General features: G+C 47.9%; 1 protein-coding gene across 2 annotated transcripts in view; it reads left to right on the forward strand.

Annotated features, from left to right (window-relative positions):
- Window positions 1-19763, forward strand: part of LOC122381310 (E3 ubiquitin-protein ligase SH3RF1-like) — a 38871-nt gene that overhangs the window by 7028 nt on the left and 12080 nt on the right. Inside the window, exons 1-3 of one of the 2 annotated variants that reach the window (XM_043365318.1) lie at window positions 11048-11162; window positions 12910-13638; window positions 14668-14881. In XM_043365318.1, the coding sequence (XP_043221253.1) occupies window positions 13025-13638; window positions 14668-14881 (828 nt within the window). In that variant the 5' untranslated portion in view covers window positions 11048-11162; window positions 12910-13024. Of the gene's footprint in view, window positions 1-11047; window positions 11163-12909; window positions 13639-14667; window positions 14882-19763 lie in introns of those variants that run through there. The other variant, XM_043365317.1, reaches the window with a different exon arrangement.

Here is a 19763-nt window from a genome sequence, read left to right on the forward strand (position 1 = left end):
AGTCGCCCCATTCAAGCCCAATGACGCCCCTCCAGAGCGTCCGGCGCGCTTCTGAAGATCACGCCCATCTAAACGAAGGTTACAGCTGCCCCATCTTAAGATCGATGGCAGCCCTCTGAAACCAATGGCGCCCTTCTAGACTACCCGGCACCCCTCTGAAAATCACATTCGCCCCATCCGAGACAACGCCCCTGGAGACTACATGAGTCGGCCCACCCAAGCTCAAGCCCCTCCAGAGCCTCCCTGCGGCGCCCTGCTGAAGGCAACAGTGGCCCCATCCATGCCCAATGGCGCCCCTCAACGCCGTTCTAAAGATCACAGTCGCCCCATCAATCCGAGGTCGCTGGCGCCCCTCAAGAGCCACTGGCGCTCACCTGAACCGGGGCTTCAGTCGGCCCATCCTTGATCAATGGCGCCCCTCTGAAACCACTGATGCTCCTCTGAAAATCCCAGTCGGACCATCCGAGATCAATGGCGCCCCTCCAGAGCGTCCGATGCCCTACTGAAGGCAGCAGTGACCCCATCCAAGCATTGCACCCCTCTAGAGCACCCGGTGCCCTTCTGAAGATCACATTCGCCCTATCCGAGGTCGTTGACGCCCTCCAGTAGTCACTGACGCGAAACTGAATTGGATACTTCGGTCGCCCCCCCCCCCCGAAACCACTGACGCTAGGCAATTTTTTGACAATGGGGCTTTCTCATCGACACCAAGGGCCCTTTTCAAGATGCAGCAGCTAGGCGGCGCCGAGCTGGGCTTGGATGTGCCAAGCGAAGCGTTCCTTATTAGGCAGCCTTGTAAGTGCCACCCTCGTTGCGATACCGCCCCTCAACGCGACGCTGCCCCTTCACCGTACAATGCCACCCCTCAATGCAAGTTGCGCCCCTCAGCGCTGTGCCGCCCATTATTGCGATGCCGACAGCGCCTAGCAGTGGGGTGCCGCCCCCAGCGTAAGCGTTTTTTTATTGAACCTGCTGGGGGTGTTCGAACACCCACTTCTAACTCAGCTTGTGGGCCACGTCGAGACACGCAGTAGGCGGCGTTCGAAAGAGCGTCAAAAACTATTACAAAACTACTTAGATCATTTTAAGGCTAGGTCGAACTGGTCGAAGGTCAGGTCACCAGCGACAACCGAAAATCAAATTTCGCCGATGTTGACATTTTTTGACAAAGCGGCGCATAAGTCAGGATTCAGAAAGAGATTGAACTACAGCGCCGCAGCAAAGCGCATATTCGATAGCTCTTTTTTATGCTCTCTCTTATTGATTATCTCAGATTTGACCTAAGGTAAACGTTTTAGCCTCAAAATATACGTTTTCGCGGAGGACGTTTACATTTTGCTCAGACCTGCATGAGATTAGTTCAACCAGCATCGTGTTCCATTTTTCGAGACAGACAAGTCAAATGAACTAGAATTTGACATTAAAAGGGCATTTGAGAATTTGACCTAAGGTAAAGGTCATAACCTAACCGGTAAAGGTCATATTGCATATTAGTCGATCCATACTTTCGAGAAGGAAAATAATTATATAGGGTGTTTCATTGCTCTACCATATCTCTATCAAAAGTTATTGTCCAAAATCTACTGGAGACCTTTCATGACCTGAGATGACCTCAGTAACATAAAAGTGGTCACATCACGAGTGACATTTACCGATTAAATGTGTCATATTTACCTGCATCCCGATGGTTGAGGTTGTTTTCGTTCAGAAGAAGAGCATTTCAACTGTCTCCCATTGATCCGCGCCGTGCTGGAGGGGGGGGGGGGTACGCCCCCTTAGGTTTTTTCCTCGCGAACATCTCAAAAACGGCGTCGCGCAGCGCCTCCGCTGTCTTTGGTACACCTGTTCATACATCTTTTCTACACAGCTCGTTAAATTTCAGATGAGGGTCGTTCAAGGTCAGGTCACTAGGGCACGTCAAGTGACCTTACCTAAAAAAAGTTAAAAGACCCGCTATAGCTACACCGACAGAACGATCACTTTTGAAACTTTTAGAGATTGATAAGACTAACAATATGCATAAAATGTTCATCTCGGACTTTTTATGTCTGTGACCTAAGGTCAGGTCAATTTTGGGACCTCAAGTCAGTGGGAGAAAAGTGAAATGCGCCTCTTTTGGACGAATGTCGTTTAAAACCCCTTAAACATCGGTTCATAGGTAAACATAGCACACTGAATCGTAAAAATGCACATGTGTCCTTTTATGTGCCCTTGAGGTCATCTCAGGTCATAAGCGGTCACCTATTTTATCACCATAAACGGTTTTTTGGCTTCATCTTTTAATGGAGACGTGCTAGAGCGGTGAAAACACGTCAGATGTGGTCAGCTCGACGATACGGATCGACTGATCTGCAGAATGGCCCTTTACGGTCAGGTCATGACCTTGACCTGCGGTCAAACTTTTAAAATAACCTTTCAAGGTCAACGTATAGTTCATTCGACGCGTCTCGACGAGAGGAACACGAGGCAGGCAAAAGAAATATCGTCACTGTCTTGAACCAAATGTTATTGCAGAAAAACGCTTTTCATAAAAACTGTTATTTTTGGAATTTTTGCCCTCTGGCTGGAGGCTTAACCATTGACCTGAGATCAAATCCGAGAGCAATATTCAGAAAAGCCTGTAAAAGGGCTATCGAATGCGCTTTTCCGCGGCGCTGTAGCTCTATTGGTTCCCGAGTTAGCCGTTGGCAGTTTCCAAAATTGTTGAAATGGACTCAATTTTACCTTTGATGACCTCTGGTGACCTGACCTTTGACCTGACCTAAAAATTGAAACGAAGTCTTTCCGTCATTATTTTTGACGCTCTTTCGATTTCCCCTTTCCGCGTGTCGCTACGTGGCCCAGGAGCCGAGTTAGAGGGGGGACGTGAAAACACCCCCCCCCCCCCCCAGCACGACACGGAAAGCACAGGCCACCAGCACGGCGCGGGTTAACCCGCGCCCTGATGGGGGGGGCCATTTTGGCCCCCCCCCCCCTGTGGTTTTTCTTAAATAGCGAGAAAACGGCGGCGCGCAGCGCCGCCAAATTTTGGGTACCTTACCGGACATCAATTTGACACCTTCACACAAAATTTCAAGTCACAGGTCACCTCAGGTCAGGAGTTATTGAGGTCAAACTGAGGTCATGTTCGAGTAAAAATGAGCAAAAAACATGACATCTTGAAACGCTCACCAATTCTACAGTTAACAAGCAATTTTAAAGTTCTTTATGTGGTTGGGTAGACAAAAGACGGCGCTACAAAACTGCTCTCTCGGATTTTCGAAATTTTGGGTTTTTGACGCCCAAAAATCAAAAAAATTGATTTTTTTAGAAAAACTCAAAAAATTTCCAAATTTATTTTCGAATTTCGAAAAAACCGGAATATATGTGATAGTGCCTGCGCTCTTCGATATACATACCAAATTTTAGATCGATACCTCTTTTTTTTGGCCAAGTTATAGCGAAAAAACTGTTAAAAATTGAAGACGTCAAATTTTTGAACTCAATTTTTAGCAATTCTAGACCTCGTAGCGCAAAACGGAGACCACCATTGAACTCCCCGTGACGAGCTGCATCGAATCGATACCCATCTTATGCAAAAATATCAACTTTGAAATTTGACCTAATTTGACCTGACCTTGACCTGACCTTGACCTGACCTTGACCAAAACGTGACCTAAGCTGGCCCTAAAGTCTGTCTGACCCACATAATCGCATTTGTCATGTAAAATGGACCATAAAACATGTATCACACGACACTTTCATATTGTGACCCCCCAGTGACCTGACCTCTGTGACCTGACCTGGTATCAGTGACCTCAAATAGCAAAATATGTGTTTGAAGAACATTTCCCCATCGATGATTTTCAATGAAATGCATTTTACACGATTTTACAACGCATTTCTTGAAATGCCTGTAAACGGTGAAAATTCGACCTTTGACCTGACCTGTGACGTCATCGGTTTGACCGAGGTCAATGAAATTGGGTCACAAGGTAGTTCCCCGTTGGGGCTATCCAACACCGTTTACCGCTTGTCGCTATGTTGCGTGGTTCTCGAGATCTGAGGGGGGGCCAAAATGGCCCCCCCCCCCCCATCAGACCGCGTTGCTCGGCAGACCCCATCTGGGCGCGGGTTAACTTATAGGTAATCGGTAACTTATAGGTACTTATAGAGAGGTAGCAAAATTGAACTGGCCCTCAATGAAGATAGTGAGAGGCTGCAGTCCACAGGTCATTTTGGTTCAGTGAGTGAACCTGTATGTTTTTTTTTTGCAAAGAATAAAGATTGTGCCAATCGATCAACGCATATTTTACCGTTTCGAATTCCAATGGGTGTGTATTATGAGAATAACATGTCCGTAGCCTGAGCTCGTTTCCTATATCGTGCTAAATATGCATAAAGATTTTTTATCGCTTTTGATAAAAAACACTGAGCTGCAAATTGCATTAATTGGATTTCATGAAAAATCAGCGAAACCTGGTTCTGATACTCGTGCCGGTTCCGTAGGAACACCTAGTAAATCATGCATGAATATATGACGCTACATTTTAGACTGACCCCCTGTCACTAGCTCACTATGGCGCCCCTCTCAAGGGAAAAAGTCGCCCCCTCGAGCACCATGCCCCCCCCCCCTTTCGCTGATTTCTGGCTACGCCACTGCATTTCATGACCCTGACCCAAGTGACCTTTGACCTGGCCATTTCTCGAGGCCATGTTTGGCCGGAATCGCGATTCGGCGTATGTCGGCTCGCATTAGCCGCGCGTTTGCAAGCTTCTCGTGGTTTCAAACGTTCAAAAATGTGATCTGATGCTGCTCCCATGCATTTGGGTGGATGTCAAGGTCACCTGAAGAGGAACATTCTTAGTTCTTACACACCAGGGAGCTTTTCGCAGGGAGATGAAGCTCCCAGGGCTTAGTAGCCTTTTGAGCCCTTACAGTGGCGCAGCCAGAACTCTGGCGACGGGGGTGAGAGACGTTCGCGATGGGCCCCCCAGCAAAGTGGGCCCCCTCAACCAAATGGGGGCCCCTTACCAACAACGAAAGTTCAGATCATTGTCATTATTACCAAATCGGAGAAAAGGACAAATATCTCTTGATCTGAAGAGGCACGTAAAAAACAACAGCATATTTACAGAAACACGACCATTCTGCCCATATCTGATGAACAGCGTGCAATTGATGGCCAGCGGCCACTCAAAGGGTCGGGCTAGGTCAAAAGGCTTTTAAAAAAGCTCAACATCAGTTTTTCGACTGTTACTTTTGATATAGGAGAGGAGGTAGAGTTATCGTTATGACATTGTCTTGAAGGTGTTAATCATCCATACGGATCGGTTGATGACCATCATGAACTTCTCAAGTAAGGGCATGACCTTGATCTGCGGTCACCTTTTGAAGTTGAGCTTTTTATGTGAAATTATAGGTAGCTCATTCGATGCATGTTAACAAGAGAATGATGACAAAGTAAGTGTCTCATAGTTTTTCTCACCAAAGTCCTTGCAAAAATTATTAGCAAAACTGTTTTGGTAAAATGCGACTATTTAGATGGTTTTGCCGGTTTTACCCTCTGCTCTGTTGCCAAACCATTGACATGAGGCATTGAGGTCAAATCTTAACCCTCGCCGGCCGAGGGGGGGGGGGGGCGGGTGCCGCCCCCCCATAGGTTTTTTTCGCGATAGCTCCGAACACGCTGGCGATAGAGAGCTGAAACTTGGCATACCTGACCTTTGATCCAAGCCAGATCTTTTGAAACCAACCACATTTTTGGGTCAGGTCAGGTCACTGACCTATGACGTCATAAGTGAACCTCTGCACGGTCTTCAGATGTCGCAACTTCGCAACGCCCTCACTGCCAGAGGAGATGTCACAGGGAAATGAAACTTGCAGGATCTAGTATCCATTATGAGTCCCACAACTTATATATCTCGGATTTTTCCTAAAGGTCATATGAGGTCAGGTCATTTTCGTGACCTCACCATTATAAGTCAATGGGGAAAAATTCAAACTGCTATTTTGGCGCCGGGAACGATCTCCAACTATCTCAAGCACACAGAATCGTGATTTGATGCACTCCTTGCGTCACTTTTGCAATGTTGACCTTGCGTGACGTCATTTATGACGTCATCAAGGTCATATTAGTTTTTCGTCAATAGCTCTTGATCAAATTGAGCTAGCGAGTCGGGAAAGCCACCAATGGACTCAGGAAGACCTGCCGAATCGAATGATATGCGACATGATCTCTTTCGACCAACTTCGTGACCTGGGGGTGCTGACCTGACCTTGACCTGAGGTCAACACCCAAAGTTGACCTGACCCGGACAAAAAGTATATCATTCGACGCGCCTGAGCGTGACGAACACGATGCTGCCAAAATCGGCGCTGTGCGGCCGTTTTTTGCGAAGTTATTCACCAAAAACTGAACCGTACCTTGGGGCACTTGACCTGACCTCAGAGGTCACCGGTTGACCTAGGACCTTAAAATCGGGTACCAATCTCTGCGTCTCGTAACGGCGCACACGCTCGTTTTTTCCGCGACGCGCTAGCTCCACCAGGGGCGAAACGGCGAGGGGGGGTCGTACCCGCCCCCCCCCCCCTCGGCCGGCGCGTATGTAGAAAACCAATAGGTCCGGCGAGGGTTAAAAGCGAAAGCGTTTTGAAAGGCCTATCGAATGAGTTGTTCCGCAAAGCTCTAGCTCTTTGGTTCACGAGTTATACGGTCATTTGTGAAAAATATAAAAACAAGAATTTTTCGTCGTAATCTTGTCTTTGTGTTTATCATAATTTTATCATAATTTCATCTTCAATGACCTCAGCGATGACCTAATCGAAAAATGACCAATACGATTCTGAAGCATCCTATAGCTATCCGTTGCTTTTCTCGTCTTTTTAGCCGTCTTAAATTATGATCGGGTTTGGCCGATACGCCCCCCCCCCCCCATGGCTGATTGCACGAGTTAGAGAGCTATCGAACCCACTTTCAGCGCGCTATAGCTTTTTATGTCCTCGAGTGTCGAAATAGGCGAAACTTTTCCTTCGATGAACATGATAACGTGTACTTTGGTCTGAACTGCAATATGACTGAAGCAATTTCTCCATGATTTTCGACGCTCTTTAGAAAGCCGCCTACCACCGCACTTGTCGCTACGTGACCCTGGAGTCAGGTTAGAAGGGGATATTCAAACACCCCTCAGGCCTCAGGGGCGTTAAACTGGAAAGCCTGGGGCCCTGCTCTGCGGGCGCGGTCGAGCTAGGCTAGAGCCAGTTTGGGATATTTACAAGCCCACGTAAAGCCCTCAAGAATCTGCATAGAGCACAGGCCTTCCAAGACTTCGGGATTTAGATATCGACAATCGACATGGTCTTTTGAGGCCTGCGTCATGCGTGGTGGCTATCAGAGGTCGGTGGGCCCCTCAAAAGCCGGTGCAGGAGCCTCAGGTGTCAGCCGTTTGGAGCCATCATGGACCGGTGTGGGGTCCTGATAAATACCTAGGCGTCAAACCCCTAGACGTCGGGGTGGGGCCGGGCGATGAGGCAGGCACAGGCCTGAGAAGAGTTTCAGATGTCGGCTTGGCAGGGCCCTGCATGGCTTTCTCAGAGGCTGACATATCGTACTGCGGGACCTCCATCATAGCCGGCGGAACGGGGAGGGCACCGGGGCACCGTGCCCCCTTTGATTTTGGCATTTTAACATTAGCCCTATGGGCGTTGCATGGAAAGAATGGGACCGAAAGTCGGCAGTGCCCCCCCCCCCCCCTTAATTGAAGGTGTTCCGCCGCTTCTGACCTCCATGAGCCTCAAAAACCTCTATGGGCCCCCTCACGCTTGGGGTAGGCTTCCTGAAGCATAAAATCTCTGAGTCTTGAGATGGGCCCATTAGACATGAACTGGGCCATCAATATGCATGTGGTGAGTTGACCTATATCAAACATGATATCGGCTCAATCAGGATTGGGGTAGGCCCTCTCAGACCCAGACCAGGCACGGAGTACGGACTCTCCCACACATAGGATGATCCTTTCATTCCTGGGATGTCTCCTCAGGCCTGAACTGGGCCCTCTCAGACCTGAAATGGACCCTTCTCAGGCCTGAAGTAAACTCTCATGCCTCAAATAGGTCCTCTAGGGCCTGAAATTGGCCTTCTCAGGCCTGACATTTGCCCTCTCAGGCCTGACATTTGCCCTTTCAGACCTCAAATGGGCCCCTCTCAGGCCTCAGCTAGGTCATCAAGGGCCTGAAATGGGCCCTCTCAGGCCTGACATTAGCCCTCTCAGACATGAAATTGGCCCTCTCAGACCTGAAATGGGCCCCCTCAGCCCGGAAATGGTCCCTATCATGTCGAAAAAGGGCCCCCTCATACCGTAACTGGGCCCTCTCAGGTCTGAAATGGTGCCTCTTATGCCTGAACTGGGCCCCTCTCAGCCCTCAAACGGGCCCTCTCTGGCCTCAAACGGGCCCTCTCTGGCCTCAAACGGGCCCTCTCTAGCCTCAAACAGGCCCTCTAGGGCATGAAATGGGCCCTCTCAAGCTTGAAATGGGCCCCCTCAGGCCTGAAATGGGCCCCTCTCAGGCCTGAAATGGGCCCTATCAGGCCTCAAACATGCCCTTTAGGGCCTGAAATGGATCCCTTCAGGCCTAAAATGGGCCCTCACAGCATCAAATGGCCCTCTCAGGCCTGAAATGGGCCCCTCTCAGGCCTCAAACAGGCCCTCTAGGGCCTGAAATGGGCCCTCTCAAGCTTCAAATAGGCCCCTTCAGGCCTGAAATGGGCCCTCACAGACCTGAAATGGGCCCTCTCAGGCCTGAAATGACCCTCTCATGCCATGGAACGGGCCCTCCTAGGCCTTGGATAATGGATTAGTTCAATCGGTTGGATGTACCCTCTTAACCCGCGCGGGGCTGGGGGGGGTAAATTTTATCCCCCCTCGCGAATTTTTGCGATATCTCAAAAACGGCGGCGCGCAGCGCCGCCAAACTTTCAGTACCTTTTCTTACATCAATTTGACACGTTCCCTGAAACTTTGAGCGAAATCCGTCGGAAAAATTTTGAGAAATTGACGTTTTAGTGACGTCATGTTCGCCATTTTCGCCTCAAAAACGGCAAAAGTTCAAACGCCGCTAACATCTTCATTTTTAAAGGAATCAAGACGTAACAAAAAAGGTTATACGTAATTTTACTTTGTCTATCAAATGGCTATCTCGGTTTTTTGAAAATGTTGGATTTTGGCCTAAATTTTTTCAAAAAACTGACTTTTTTGGGAAAATCATTATAAAATCCAAAATTATGAGTCTATCGAAAAAACCGGAATATATGTCAGAGAAGTGGTCTATGTGCACCTACATACCAAATTTTAGAAGAATCGGTTCAAAAATGTGGGAGTTATTCAAAATTTTATGACGTCACGACACACAAAATTTTTGAAAAATGACTTTTTTGGAAGTTCTAGACCTCGTACGGAAACAAAAATAGCACCATTCGATTCGCCGTGAAAAACTGCATCAGATAGACACCTTTTTAGGCCTTAACAACCAACTTCAAAATTTGACCTCACTTGACCTGACCTTGACCTGACCTCGACGAAATTCATCCAGAGGTGGTCCATATCACTTATTGAGTGTGCCTATTGAATTCTATGAGTAAAATGACCCATAAAACATGTGCCGCACATGCCCTTTTCTATATTTTGTTTTTTGGTGACCTGACCTGACCTGACCTGACCTTGACCTTGACCTCTGAATGATATTGTATGCAACGAATATTGTCTTGGTAGCCTAAGAACACGTTTTGGGCGATCAGTCTCAGTCCATGACTCCATTCTTCGGCAACTACGGTGCAAGGCCGATACTGTAGAAACTTGCAATTTGTACCCTTGACCTGACCTTGACCTTGACCTCAAACTTTAAATTAAGTACATGTTTTTAGTAGTTCGTGATGAGAGCTTTCGATTGGCGTTTGAATTTTCCAAATCGGACCATTAGTTCGGGAGATAACAGGGGGGGGGGGGTAAAATTTACCCCCCCCCCCCAGCCCCGCGCGTTCGGCTGGAGACCCCAGCCCCGCGCGGGTTAAATCATAAAATGGGACTATAAATCCTAAGGGGGGGGGGCTATCAGGCCTGAAAACTGTTTTTCAGTCCTATGACGGACCTTGACATTATGATAAAAAAAAATGTCAGGCTGCATAACGTTACAGTTCGAATCGACGGTGGGCCCCTAGGATAAGAGATGGGGGTGAGATCTCACCCCTTTCACCCCCCCTGGCTGCGCCACTGAGCCCTTACAAATTGTGCACTTCTCGAATTTTTCATAACTGGTCACCTGAGGTTAGGTCGGTCACATGACCTCACCATTCCTAGTTCCTACCTTCCAAAGTCAGTTGGAGTCTGGAGAATATGGATAGGCCGTTATTTTGGCACCGGAAAGTATCGAAGACTATCAAAGCAGATTTGATCTAATGGTGTAGACTCCTTGAAAGGTCGGATCAGGATGCGTAACTGACTGTTAGGAACATTGTTGATCTTGCGTGACGTTGTACCTATATGACGCCACTAAGGTCATCGGAGTTTTTCGTCAATAACACTCGATCGAACTGGGATAGCGATTCAGGAAAGCCACCCGGAACGACATGCCATGATATGCGATAGGTACGGACATTCGAACAGCTTCGGTGACCTGACTGTGGCTTTGACCTAAACTGGCCTGACTGAGGTCAACACTCAAGTTGACCTCAACAAGGATAGGAATGGTTGGATAAGACCGAATGAGCCATGATGTATCTTACCTTCCCTGATTTGGTATTAGTGCATATGAATTCGTTTGATCAAGTCACAAGTCACAACACTCACAAGTGTCAACTCAAGTGATCAAGTCATCACGAGTCATCATTCAGGCATATGTAGTGCATTTGTAAATCGTAGTGCATTTTCGTAATCGACTCTCATACGGTAGGGAAAAACTCCACCCACCACATATGGTAGCAACTGGCAGTGTTATAGGTGGCGCTGTAATCGCCAGCATCGCCCTCACGACAGGCGCTTCTCCGCCCCCCCCCCCCCTCCCCGCGTCCGTGTCCGTCCGCGTTCGGCCCGTGACCGTGTCCCGCATTCCGCATCCGGGATTTGGTGTCGACCGCGGCCTTTGGGAGGCAACGCCTACATCGTCACAGTGGGCGTCGCGTCGTGTAAAGGTGATCGCTGCTGTGTGGGGTGTGCGTGCTGTGTATCTTGATCAGTCTATTCAGCTCCACTACAACTAAGCTTAAAACATTTGCTTTCATTGAAAGTGTTGGTATTTTGTATGTGTGCCACCGAATCTAAATTATGTATATTGCACTTTAGAATGACAATAGCGTGATAATTTTTCATAATTATGATATAACAGACTCAAGTGATCTGTTGGTGTCGGTGAAAAATACCAGGAATTGAAATCAAAGTGAAAATATGCATTGTTGTAAAATTTGGTTGTGCATGCCTTACATCAATTTTTGCAATTGAAAAAAAATCTTAGAATATGTATGAAATATGACCAGTACCTATACATGCAGGTGCGCAGTTTCATCAGTAAACAAAATAAATTCTTGAAAGTGGCGCAAGCCGCTTACGGGTTATGTATCATATGCCTTGAATTGGAAATAAGTTAGAAACTTGTTTGTTGGAAAGTTCGACATATTTGACCTGTCCTTCTGGTAGATGTTTTGATGAGATTTATTTGTGTATCAATTTATATTTCTATAGCTTAACCATTCAAATGCACAATTTTATTCTTGAAATGATGGGTACAGAGTTCCTAAAGCTTTCATTTACCTATTTATATTTATTTGGTTGCCTAGCCATTAGCCATTTAAGTTTTGGCATTCCTTTCATTATTTGCTTCAAATTTTATTCATTTGTACCTCCTGTCCTTCAATTTCAAAGTGACTTACATTCACTTTCAAAGTGACTTACTTTTCCTCACTTCCCCCTTTTCCTCCCTTCCCTTCCTCCCATTTATCCTTCTGCTTATCTCTTTTTTCTCCTCTCCCTCTCTTTTTATCTCCATCTCCCTGCCTTTGGCATTATTTTGCCACAGCTACATTTCTATTGCTAAGTCAGTGAAATTTATTAGTGTGAGTTCTTCACAGTTGATGTTGGCTGGTGGCTTCTGCATGGTAGCCTTATGAGCAATGACATTCTTTATATTTGTATATATTATTATAATATATTATTATAATTTGCAAAGGCCTATTCTCTTGATCATGGATTTTCCTCAGTGCAGGCTCACACCAGTGGCCATAGTGCTTCTTATCTAAAGTTAGACTTTGGAATGCTTCTATTATAATACCTTTGTCATCTAAGTATAGTAATAGAAAAAGTACAGGGCATCCATTCAGAATGACCAGCATACATGTTTGTTATTTGTTTTCCCTTTCACTACCTGTGACTGTGACAGAAACATGTGAATCATGATCATGTGTGTCATGATCCAGATTGTCACTGCCAATTTCTCACCTCTGGCCTGTCTGTTATCTATACTTGTTTCTCTCTGATTTAATTCCTCTCTTACCTCACTCCCCTTTCCTCAGGCCTGTCTTACCTCCCTCCTCATCTCATTGAACTAATTTCCATCATAACTCACTTCCTTCTCACCTCACTCCTCATTGATCATTCTCCTTACTCCTTTATTACCTCTATACCTCCCTTACCTTCTTCCTCTTGCCCCACTTTCTCATAGCTCACTCCTCTATTTTACCTCACTCCTCTTACCTCACTCCTCTTACCTCACTCCTCTTACCTCACTCCTCTTACCTCACTCCTCTTGCCTAAACGCTTAACTCTGTGTTATTCCATTCGTTTTTATCTTACTCCTATCTTATCTCTTTTTACGACCTCGCTCTTATCTCATCTCGTATCTGCCTTATCTCCTTCCCCTCTGACTCTGTCTGTCTGTACCGGCAGGCCTGCTGTGCGTCGCGCGGCGCTCGCCTTCCCGTGCGTGACGTCACCACCATCAGCTGCGGCGGCGCGCGCTCCGTCCCCGCCAGCGCGCGCTCCATCCCCGCCGGCGCCAGCCATGGAGAGCAGCCTGCTGGACGCGCTCGAGTGCGCCATCTGCCTGAACCAGCTGAGCGAGTCGAATCGGGTGCTGCCCTGCCAGCACACCTTCTGTCAGCAGTGCCTGCTGGACGTGGTGGCCTCTCGCGGCGGAGAGCTGCACTGTCCCGAGTGCCGGACTCCCGTGCTGACGCCGGTGGCCGAGCTGCCGCAGAACATAGTGCTGGTGCGCCTGCTGGAGACGCTGAGGACGGCGCGCGCCGCGCCCACGCCCGCGCAGCGGCCCGTGCTCGAGCGCGGCGTGTCGTGTGACGGATTCGCCGAGGGCTCGCCGTTCGTGCGCCGCGCCTCTCAGACCAACCCGTTCCTGAGTGAGGGCGCGGGCGCGGGCCCGCCGGCCGGCCCGCCGCCGCCGCCGCCGCCGGCCGCGCCTCCCGAGGGCGGAGGGCTCACCGCCGAGGAGAGGGTAGCCTCGCTGCTGGCAGAGTTCGACCCGCTGCAGCGGCGCACCACGCCGCCGGCGGCCGCCCCCGCCCCCGCCCCCGCCGTGTCCGCGCAGAGCTCCCCCGGCCGGGCGCCGCAGGCCATACCCTGCGCCAGGGCACTCTTCAGCTATGCCGGCACTCAGGAGGGGTAAGTTGCAGCTCAGCTTGTGGGGTAGGAGTGAGAGAAGGGGCATATGATTAACAGAGGAGCATAATTAACGTCAAAGTAGGTGTGCTCACCCGCATATAATTTCTTTCTGTTCCTGAAGTTGACTTCTTCAGGGCCAGTTTTCGTGTTACTTCGTCACGATGTCGTCATTCGAGTGTTGCGCTAGAGTCCTTTTTTTCATTTCTATTCATTTCCACTCGTGATTCCTCTCAGCGACTCGACCTTATGTCTGGTTTTCAGTTCTGTTGAGTTGGTGTTTTGCACTGCAGCGGCGCTTTCTTTGTTTTGCCACCATGTATCGTCAGTAACCTCACGGCGCGTCGTGTGTCTGCATCATCCCTCGGCTTCCGTCGGATTCGCCCCCGCCGTCCGCGGCAGTCCGTCCGCCGCCGCGGGTACTGGGCCCCATCGCAATCACACCCGGTTTCCGCCTCCCGTCGTCACCTCTGACGGCTCTGAGTTCTGACATTCTCGTATAGCTCAGTTGCCTGCCCACTGCCCAGCTTCTCTCAATTTCAGTCACTCAGCAGTGTGGGATATCTTGGAGATTTTGGAGGCGGAGGAGATTCTCCCTCGCCTCCATAATGCTCGTCTATCAAAGTGACCTCTCGTGTCCCCGTCCAGGCCGCAGGGACCTCCCATAACCTCCGTCCCCTTCGTAGGGGCCTCTCATGGGACGTCCCAGCCGCAGGGGCTTGTCATAGCTCCCGTCCCCTCCGGAGGGGGCCTCCTCTGAGTTAACAATCTACATCCCAATCTCCGAGACTTCCTAACCTCTGATACGCCGGAGAAACCTCCACTTCTCCATCTCAGAAGGCCCACTGTGCTCTTTGACGCAGAGAACTATGGTAACTCCGTTTGTCCGTCGGATGCCTCTTTTAGTGCGGAATACACATTCCTTAGCCTTAGCTACCTCTCGCAATCCTCGTATCCAGCACAAAGAACTCTAATAACCCTCGCCCCGCTGAAGGGACCACACATAACCCCCTGGTCTGTCCGCGGCCGCAGGGACCTAGCGTTCAAGGAGGGCGACGTCATCCAGCTGCGGCGACGGATCGACTTCGACTGGTTTGAGGGCCAGCTGGGCGGCCGCACGGGCGTGTTCCCGGCCAACCGGGTGACGGTGCTCACCCCACTGGCCAACCACATCCCTCAGTGCCGCGCCATCTCGCAGTTCACCTTCCCCGACCAGGACGGAAAGACCTACCTCAGATTCAAAAAGGTGAGGCGCGAGGAATAAGGGTCGGGTGCGGGGTGGATGTGTACCTACTACCTGCTGTGTTCTGTGTAGTCTGGGTGAGGGCTGAGAGGTGTGGATGGATGGCTATTGGCTAGGTCTACAAGTTAGCAAGCAAGAAAATTGGAAAATCTGTGGTCTTTATGGAAACTGGAAGGGATCAGTTGTTGAAGTGAATTAGTTATTATGCTTATAATAGCTCGTCTGTCTGATTGTTAGGTATCTAATGCGCTCTAAGATCTTTGTCCTGAAATGGGCATAGCTGCTTTCCGATCTCCTAGTGTAGATATTCAAAGTTTCAAACCCATGTTAGCCTGGTAGTGAACGTTTTTCCACAAATACGGTGATCAAGTTTGACCGACGTCCCGTATGTCTGATGAAATGTAATATCCACAATGCGTTTCGTCATCCCCCGGCATAGCAATGCTCTGGCACGATGAGATCATGCAGGTCATGTAACAAGGGGCCTCACCGAATCGGGCCATGAATGCGCCGAATGCTACTCGATCGAATGGATCTCTGGCAAGTCTGTGTATCCGGTCGGTTCTGCTATAACTTCTCTCAGTTTCAAGAGTATTCGGTGCATTTACTGGATAATCAGCCTGAAATAGGCTGGAGATAAGTTTAAAATGAGGGAGTGGTTTGTACCGTTGCTCCAGTGAACACTTACGATTCTTCTTTCACCCGGTTTTCGTTTTCGTTAGGAAACTCATTAGTTTAGCTTAACCCGCGCCCCGTTGGGCTCTGCCGAGCAACGCGCCCCGTTGGGGGGGGGGGGCATTTTGCCCCCCCCCCTAAGATCTCGAGAACCACGCAACCTAGCGACAAGCGGCAAACGGTGTTGGATAGCCCTATCAGGGAACTACCTTGTGACCCAATTTTATTGACCTAGGTCAAACCGATGACGTCACAGGTCAGGTCAAAGGTCGAATTTTCACCGTTTACAGGCATTTCAAGAAATGCGTTGTAAAATCGAGTAAAATGCTTTAATTGAAAATCATCGATGGGGAAATGTTCTTCAAACACATATTTTGCTATTTGAGGTCACTGATACCAGGTCAGGTCACAGAGGTCAGGTCACTGGGGGGGGGGGGGGGTCACAATATGAAAGTGTCGTGTGATACGTGTTTTATGGTCCATTTTACATGACAAATGCGATTATGTGGGTCAGGCAGACTTTTGGACCAGCTTAGGTCACGTTTTGGTCAAGGTCAGGTCAAATTAGGTCAAATTTCAAAGTTGATATTTTTGCATAAACTGGGTATCGATTCGATGCAGCTCGTCACGGGGAGTTCAATGGTGGTCTTTGTTTTGCCCTACGTGGTCTAGAATCGCTAAAAATTGAGTTAAAAAATTTGACGTCATCATTTTTGAACAGTTTTTTCGCTATAACTTGGCCAAAAAACGAGATATCGATCTGAAATTTGGTATGAATATAGAAGAGCACAGGGATTATCATATATATTCCGGTTTTTTTCGAAATTCGGAATTTTTTTTGGATTTTTAAAAGTTTTTCTAAAAAAATTCATTTTTTTTATTTTTTGGGGGTCAAAAGCCCAAAATTTTGAAAATCCGAGATAGCGGTTTTGTAGCGCCGCTTTTTGTCTACTAGACCATATAAAGAACTTTGAAATTGCTTGGTAACTGTAAATGTGGTGAGCGTTTCAAGATTGCATGTTTTTTGCTCATTTTTGCTCGAACATGACCTCAGTTTGACCTCAATAACTCCTGACCTAAGGTGACCTAAGACTTGAAATTCGGTGTGAAGGTGTTAAATTGATGCCCGGGAAGGTACTGAAAATTTGGCGGCGCTGCGCGCCGCCGTTTTCTTGCTATTCAGGAAAAACCACAGGGGGGGGCCAAAATGCCCCCCCCCCCAACGGGGCGAGGGTTAACATTCTGTCGGATTGTGTTCCGGACACCATCAGTTAAAGGTAGTGTGCCACCTTTGAAAGATTTCCCATTTTATTTTTCCTAGGATAAGAAGCTTCTGTTTTTACCTAATATCGCAAAAAAAAAATCAAAAATGGGCCTGGAATAGTGCCTTTTTCGCCTAAAAGTTTTTCGGTTTTTAGATATGTATAACAACTGTAGTGGGCTCACCTGCAAACAGGCGTCGGGCAACAATCGCGAATGCGGCGCACTTGTGACAATAAGCAAAGGTCATTATAGTGTTAAGACCATACGACGTACAGTGTGTCTAAAAAGAATGTACCGTCGCCACTACGTGGCGCTGGTGTCGCGAGCCGGTAGTTGGCTGAATCCGCACCAGACCACACATTCCCAAGCGCTAGGTGACAGCTGCGCAGCGGCCGGTAGTAGCGTAAGCCCGAACCTTCGTGACACGACCCCGGGGGGGGGGGGGGAGAGGGGAGCGGGCGGGGCAGCGCGTGTAGAGAGGGATGCTCCAGCAAGCTGGCAGTTGTCGCGGCCAAAGGTCAAGGGGTCACACACCAAGCGAACGGACGCTGATGTGGGTTCGTGGGGATCATGAACTTGTGTGTGGTAGGTGCGTCTTGCGATGCACGGGTGATACGCCAGGTCTAAGCCAAAGGATTCAGGGGAGAGCTGAAGAAAAACACCTGGTCAACTACGGCGAATAATAGTGCTGAAAAAAATGGAAAGTATGGGTCAATGCAAGCCTTCATGACTATAAAGGCCAGCATTGAATAACGATATCCGGATCGAAATAAGCAATGATTTATAATTAAATGCCGAACTAATAGCGCTGCCAAACCCTCCTAGTAAATTGTCAAGTCGGATTATACCCACTTGAATTAAACTATCCTAAATAAAATTGTTAATCAACTTTCTAGCACTGACGTTCTTTATCATACGATAAGTATGGGGTTAACCAAGATTCAGCATCTTCCGCGTTCAAACAATCACCTGTAAGGCTAGAACATTAATGGCCAGGTAAAAACATGGTCGGGATTTGATTAACCGGATTATAAGTCGATTTTTTTAGTCGGGATTTGATAAGTCGGTTTTTTTACGCCAACCGCATTTTTAAGTCAAGTCAGGTCACTGATCTATGACGTCATAAATGAGCAGTCCTAAAATGAACTGTGTGAAGCTGTCCTAAACTGTCCTCAACATTTTAAGACTGTGTGCACACTCCTAAAATGTTCCAACTTCGCAACACCCTCAGTGCAGAGCTTTCATAGGGAGATGAAACTTACAGGATCTTATAGTATGATCGAGAGTCTCACAACTTGTATAAATGTATATCTAGGATTTTCTGAAGGGTCGCCTGAGATCAGGTCAGTCTCTCACCATTAAAAGTCAGGGGAATATGGAAATTGCTAGTTTGGTCCGGAAATGATATACAACTATCTCAAATTCTCAAGCACACGGAATCGTGATTTCATGCGCTCCTTGCAAGGTCTGATGCTTTAATTTTGCTTTGTTGATCTTGCGTGACGTCATTTATCACGTAACCAATGGTCACGTAACCAGTGGTAACCAAATCAGTTTTTCGTCAATAACTCCCGATCAACTAAAGCTACCGAGGCGATAAAGCCACTAATGGACATGAAAAGACCTGCCGAATCGATTGATATGCAATATGACCTCCTTTGACCAGCTTCGTGACCTGACGGGCTGTGACCTGACCTTGACCCGAGGTTAACACCTTAACTCTCGCCCGTATTGGTGTTTTTCCAGCCGCAAACGTATAAGGGGGGGGGGGGTCCGTTGGACCCTCCCTTGCCGTTTCGCCCCTGATCGAGCTGGAGCTTCGCGGAAAAAACGAGCGTGTTGGCCGTGACGAGAGGAAGTCGATGATACCCAATTTTAAGGTCCTAGGTCATCGGTTGACTTTCCAGGTCAGGTCAATGACCCAAACGTCGGGAAAATCGGGCCTGTTAGAAAGTGGTAAAGCGTGGCTGCTATGGGGTTTTCGGGGTGCTGATCACGAATATCATGTTAGTTTTGATCACAGATGATGTCTTCATGCATTTAGGCCAGGTCGGGTCAGGTCAGGTCAGGTCAACCAGCAAGGGTATTCGGGCAATTCCATGACAGATCACCTAGGCATGTTCACCATGACCTCTCCGATTTTGCTCAAATTTGGCATGCAAGTTGACCTATGGGCACTACTTCGTCCCAGTAAATTTTTAATCTCTAGGTCACAGGGGTCATGAGATATGGGTCATGCAAATTTTTAGGTTTTCCGGAACATTGAAATATAAAGTATTTTTTATCTCTGCAACGGTTCACCGGATCAAAAAAAGTTATATATGAAATAAAAAGCACAAAGGCTGGTGCGTCTAGCAAAAATGTGAACGAAACCCCAAGGTCATTTTTTGACCCTTTGACCTCGTGACCTTTTCTTGACCCCGTGACCTTTCAAATTTGTCCTATTTTAAAAATTCTGATTTTTTCTATCAGAGATGTCTTATCCATGCTCTTAATAGTGGTATGTGATTTGGTTGGTATATCGGACCCGTTGACCTCAAACTGAGGTCAACAATGTGGTCATGACCTGACATGAAAATGACATCTGCCAAGAACGTCGAGAATCATAGGCAATATGGGTGTCATATGAAAGCTTACTTCACGGAGAATACATTGGTGGTGTTTTTGAGTAGGTATGGGCCGGGTCAAGGTCACATTAGGTCAGTGACCTAACACAGCATTGTGTTCTTTGAAGGTGGCGTATTTAATTTGTTTGGTAAGCCCAGTGATCAGCAGTCAGCACACGATAAAAAAGGAAACAAAACGTCATAAAACGTCTTTTTTATTCAAAAAGCAGAGATAAAATGCACACATACCCATATAAACACACTCGCAAAAACACACACATTCATACACCTTGTTCGAGGAAGTTCTTTCAAACAAACCCCAGTGACACACGCGCTGTGAA

Source organism: Amphibalanus amphitrite, unplaced genomic scaffold (genome assembly GCF_019059575.1).
Source record: "Amphibalanus amphitrite isolate SeventyFive unplaced genomic scaffold, NRLGWU_Aamphi_draft 000118F_arrow, whole genome shotgun sequence".
Lineage (NCBI taxonomy): Eukaryota > Metazoa > Arthropoda > Thecostraca > Balanomorpha > Balanidae > Amphibalanus > Amphibalanus amphitrite.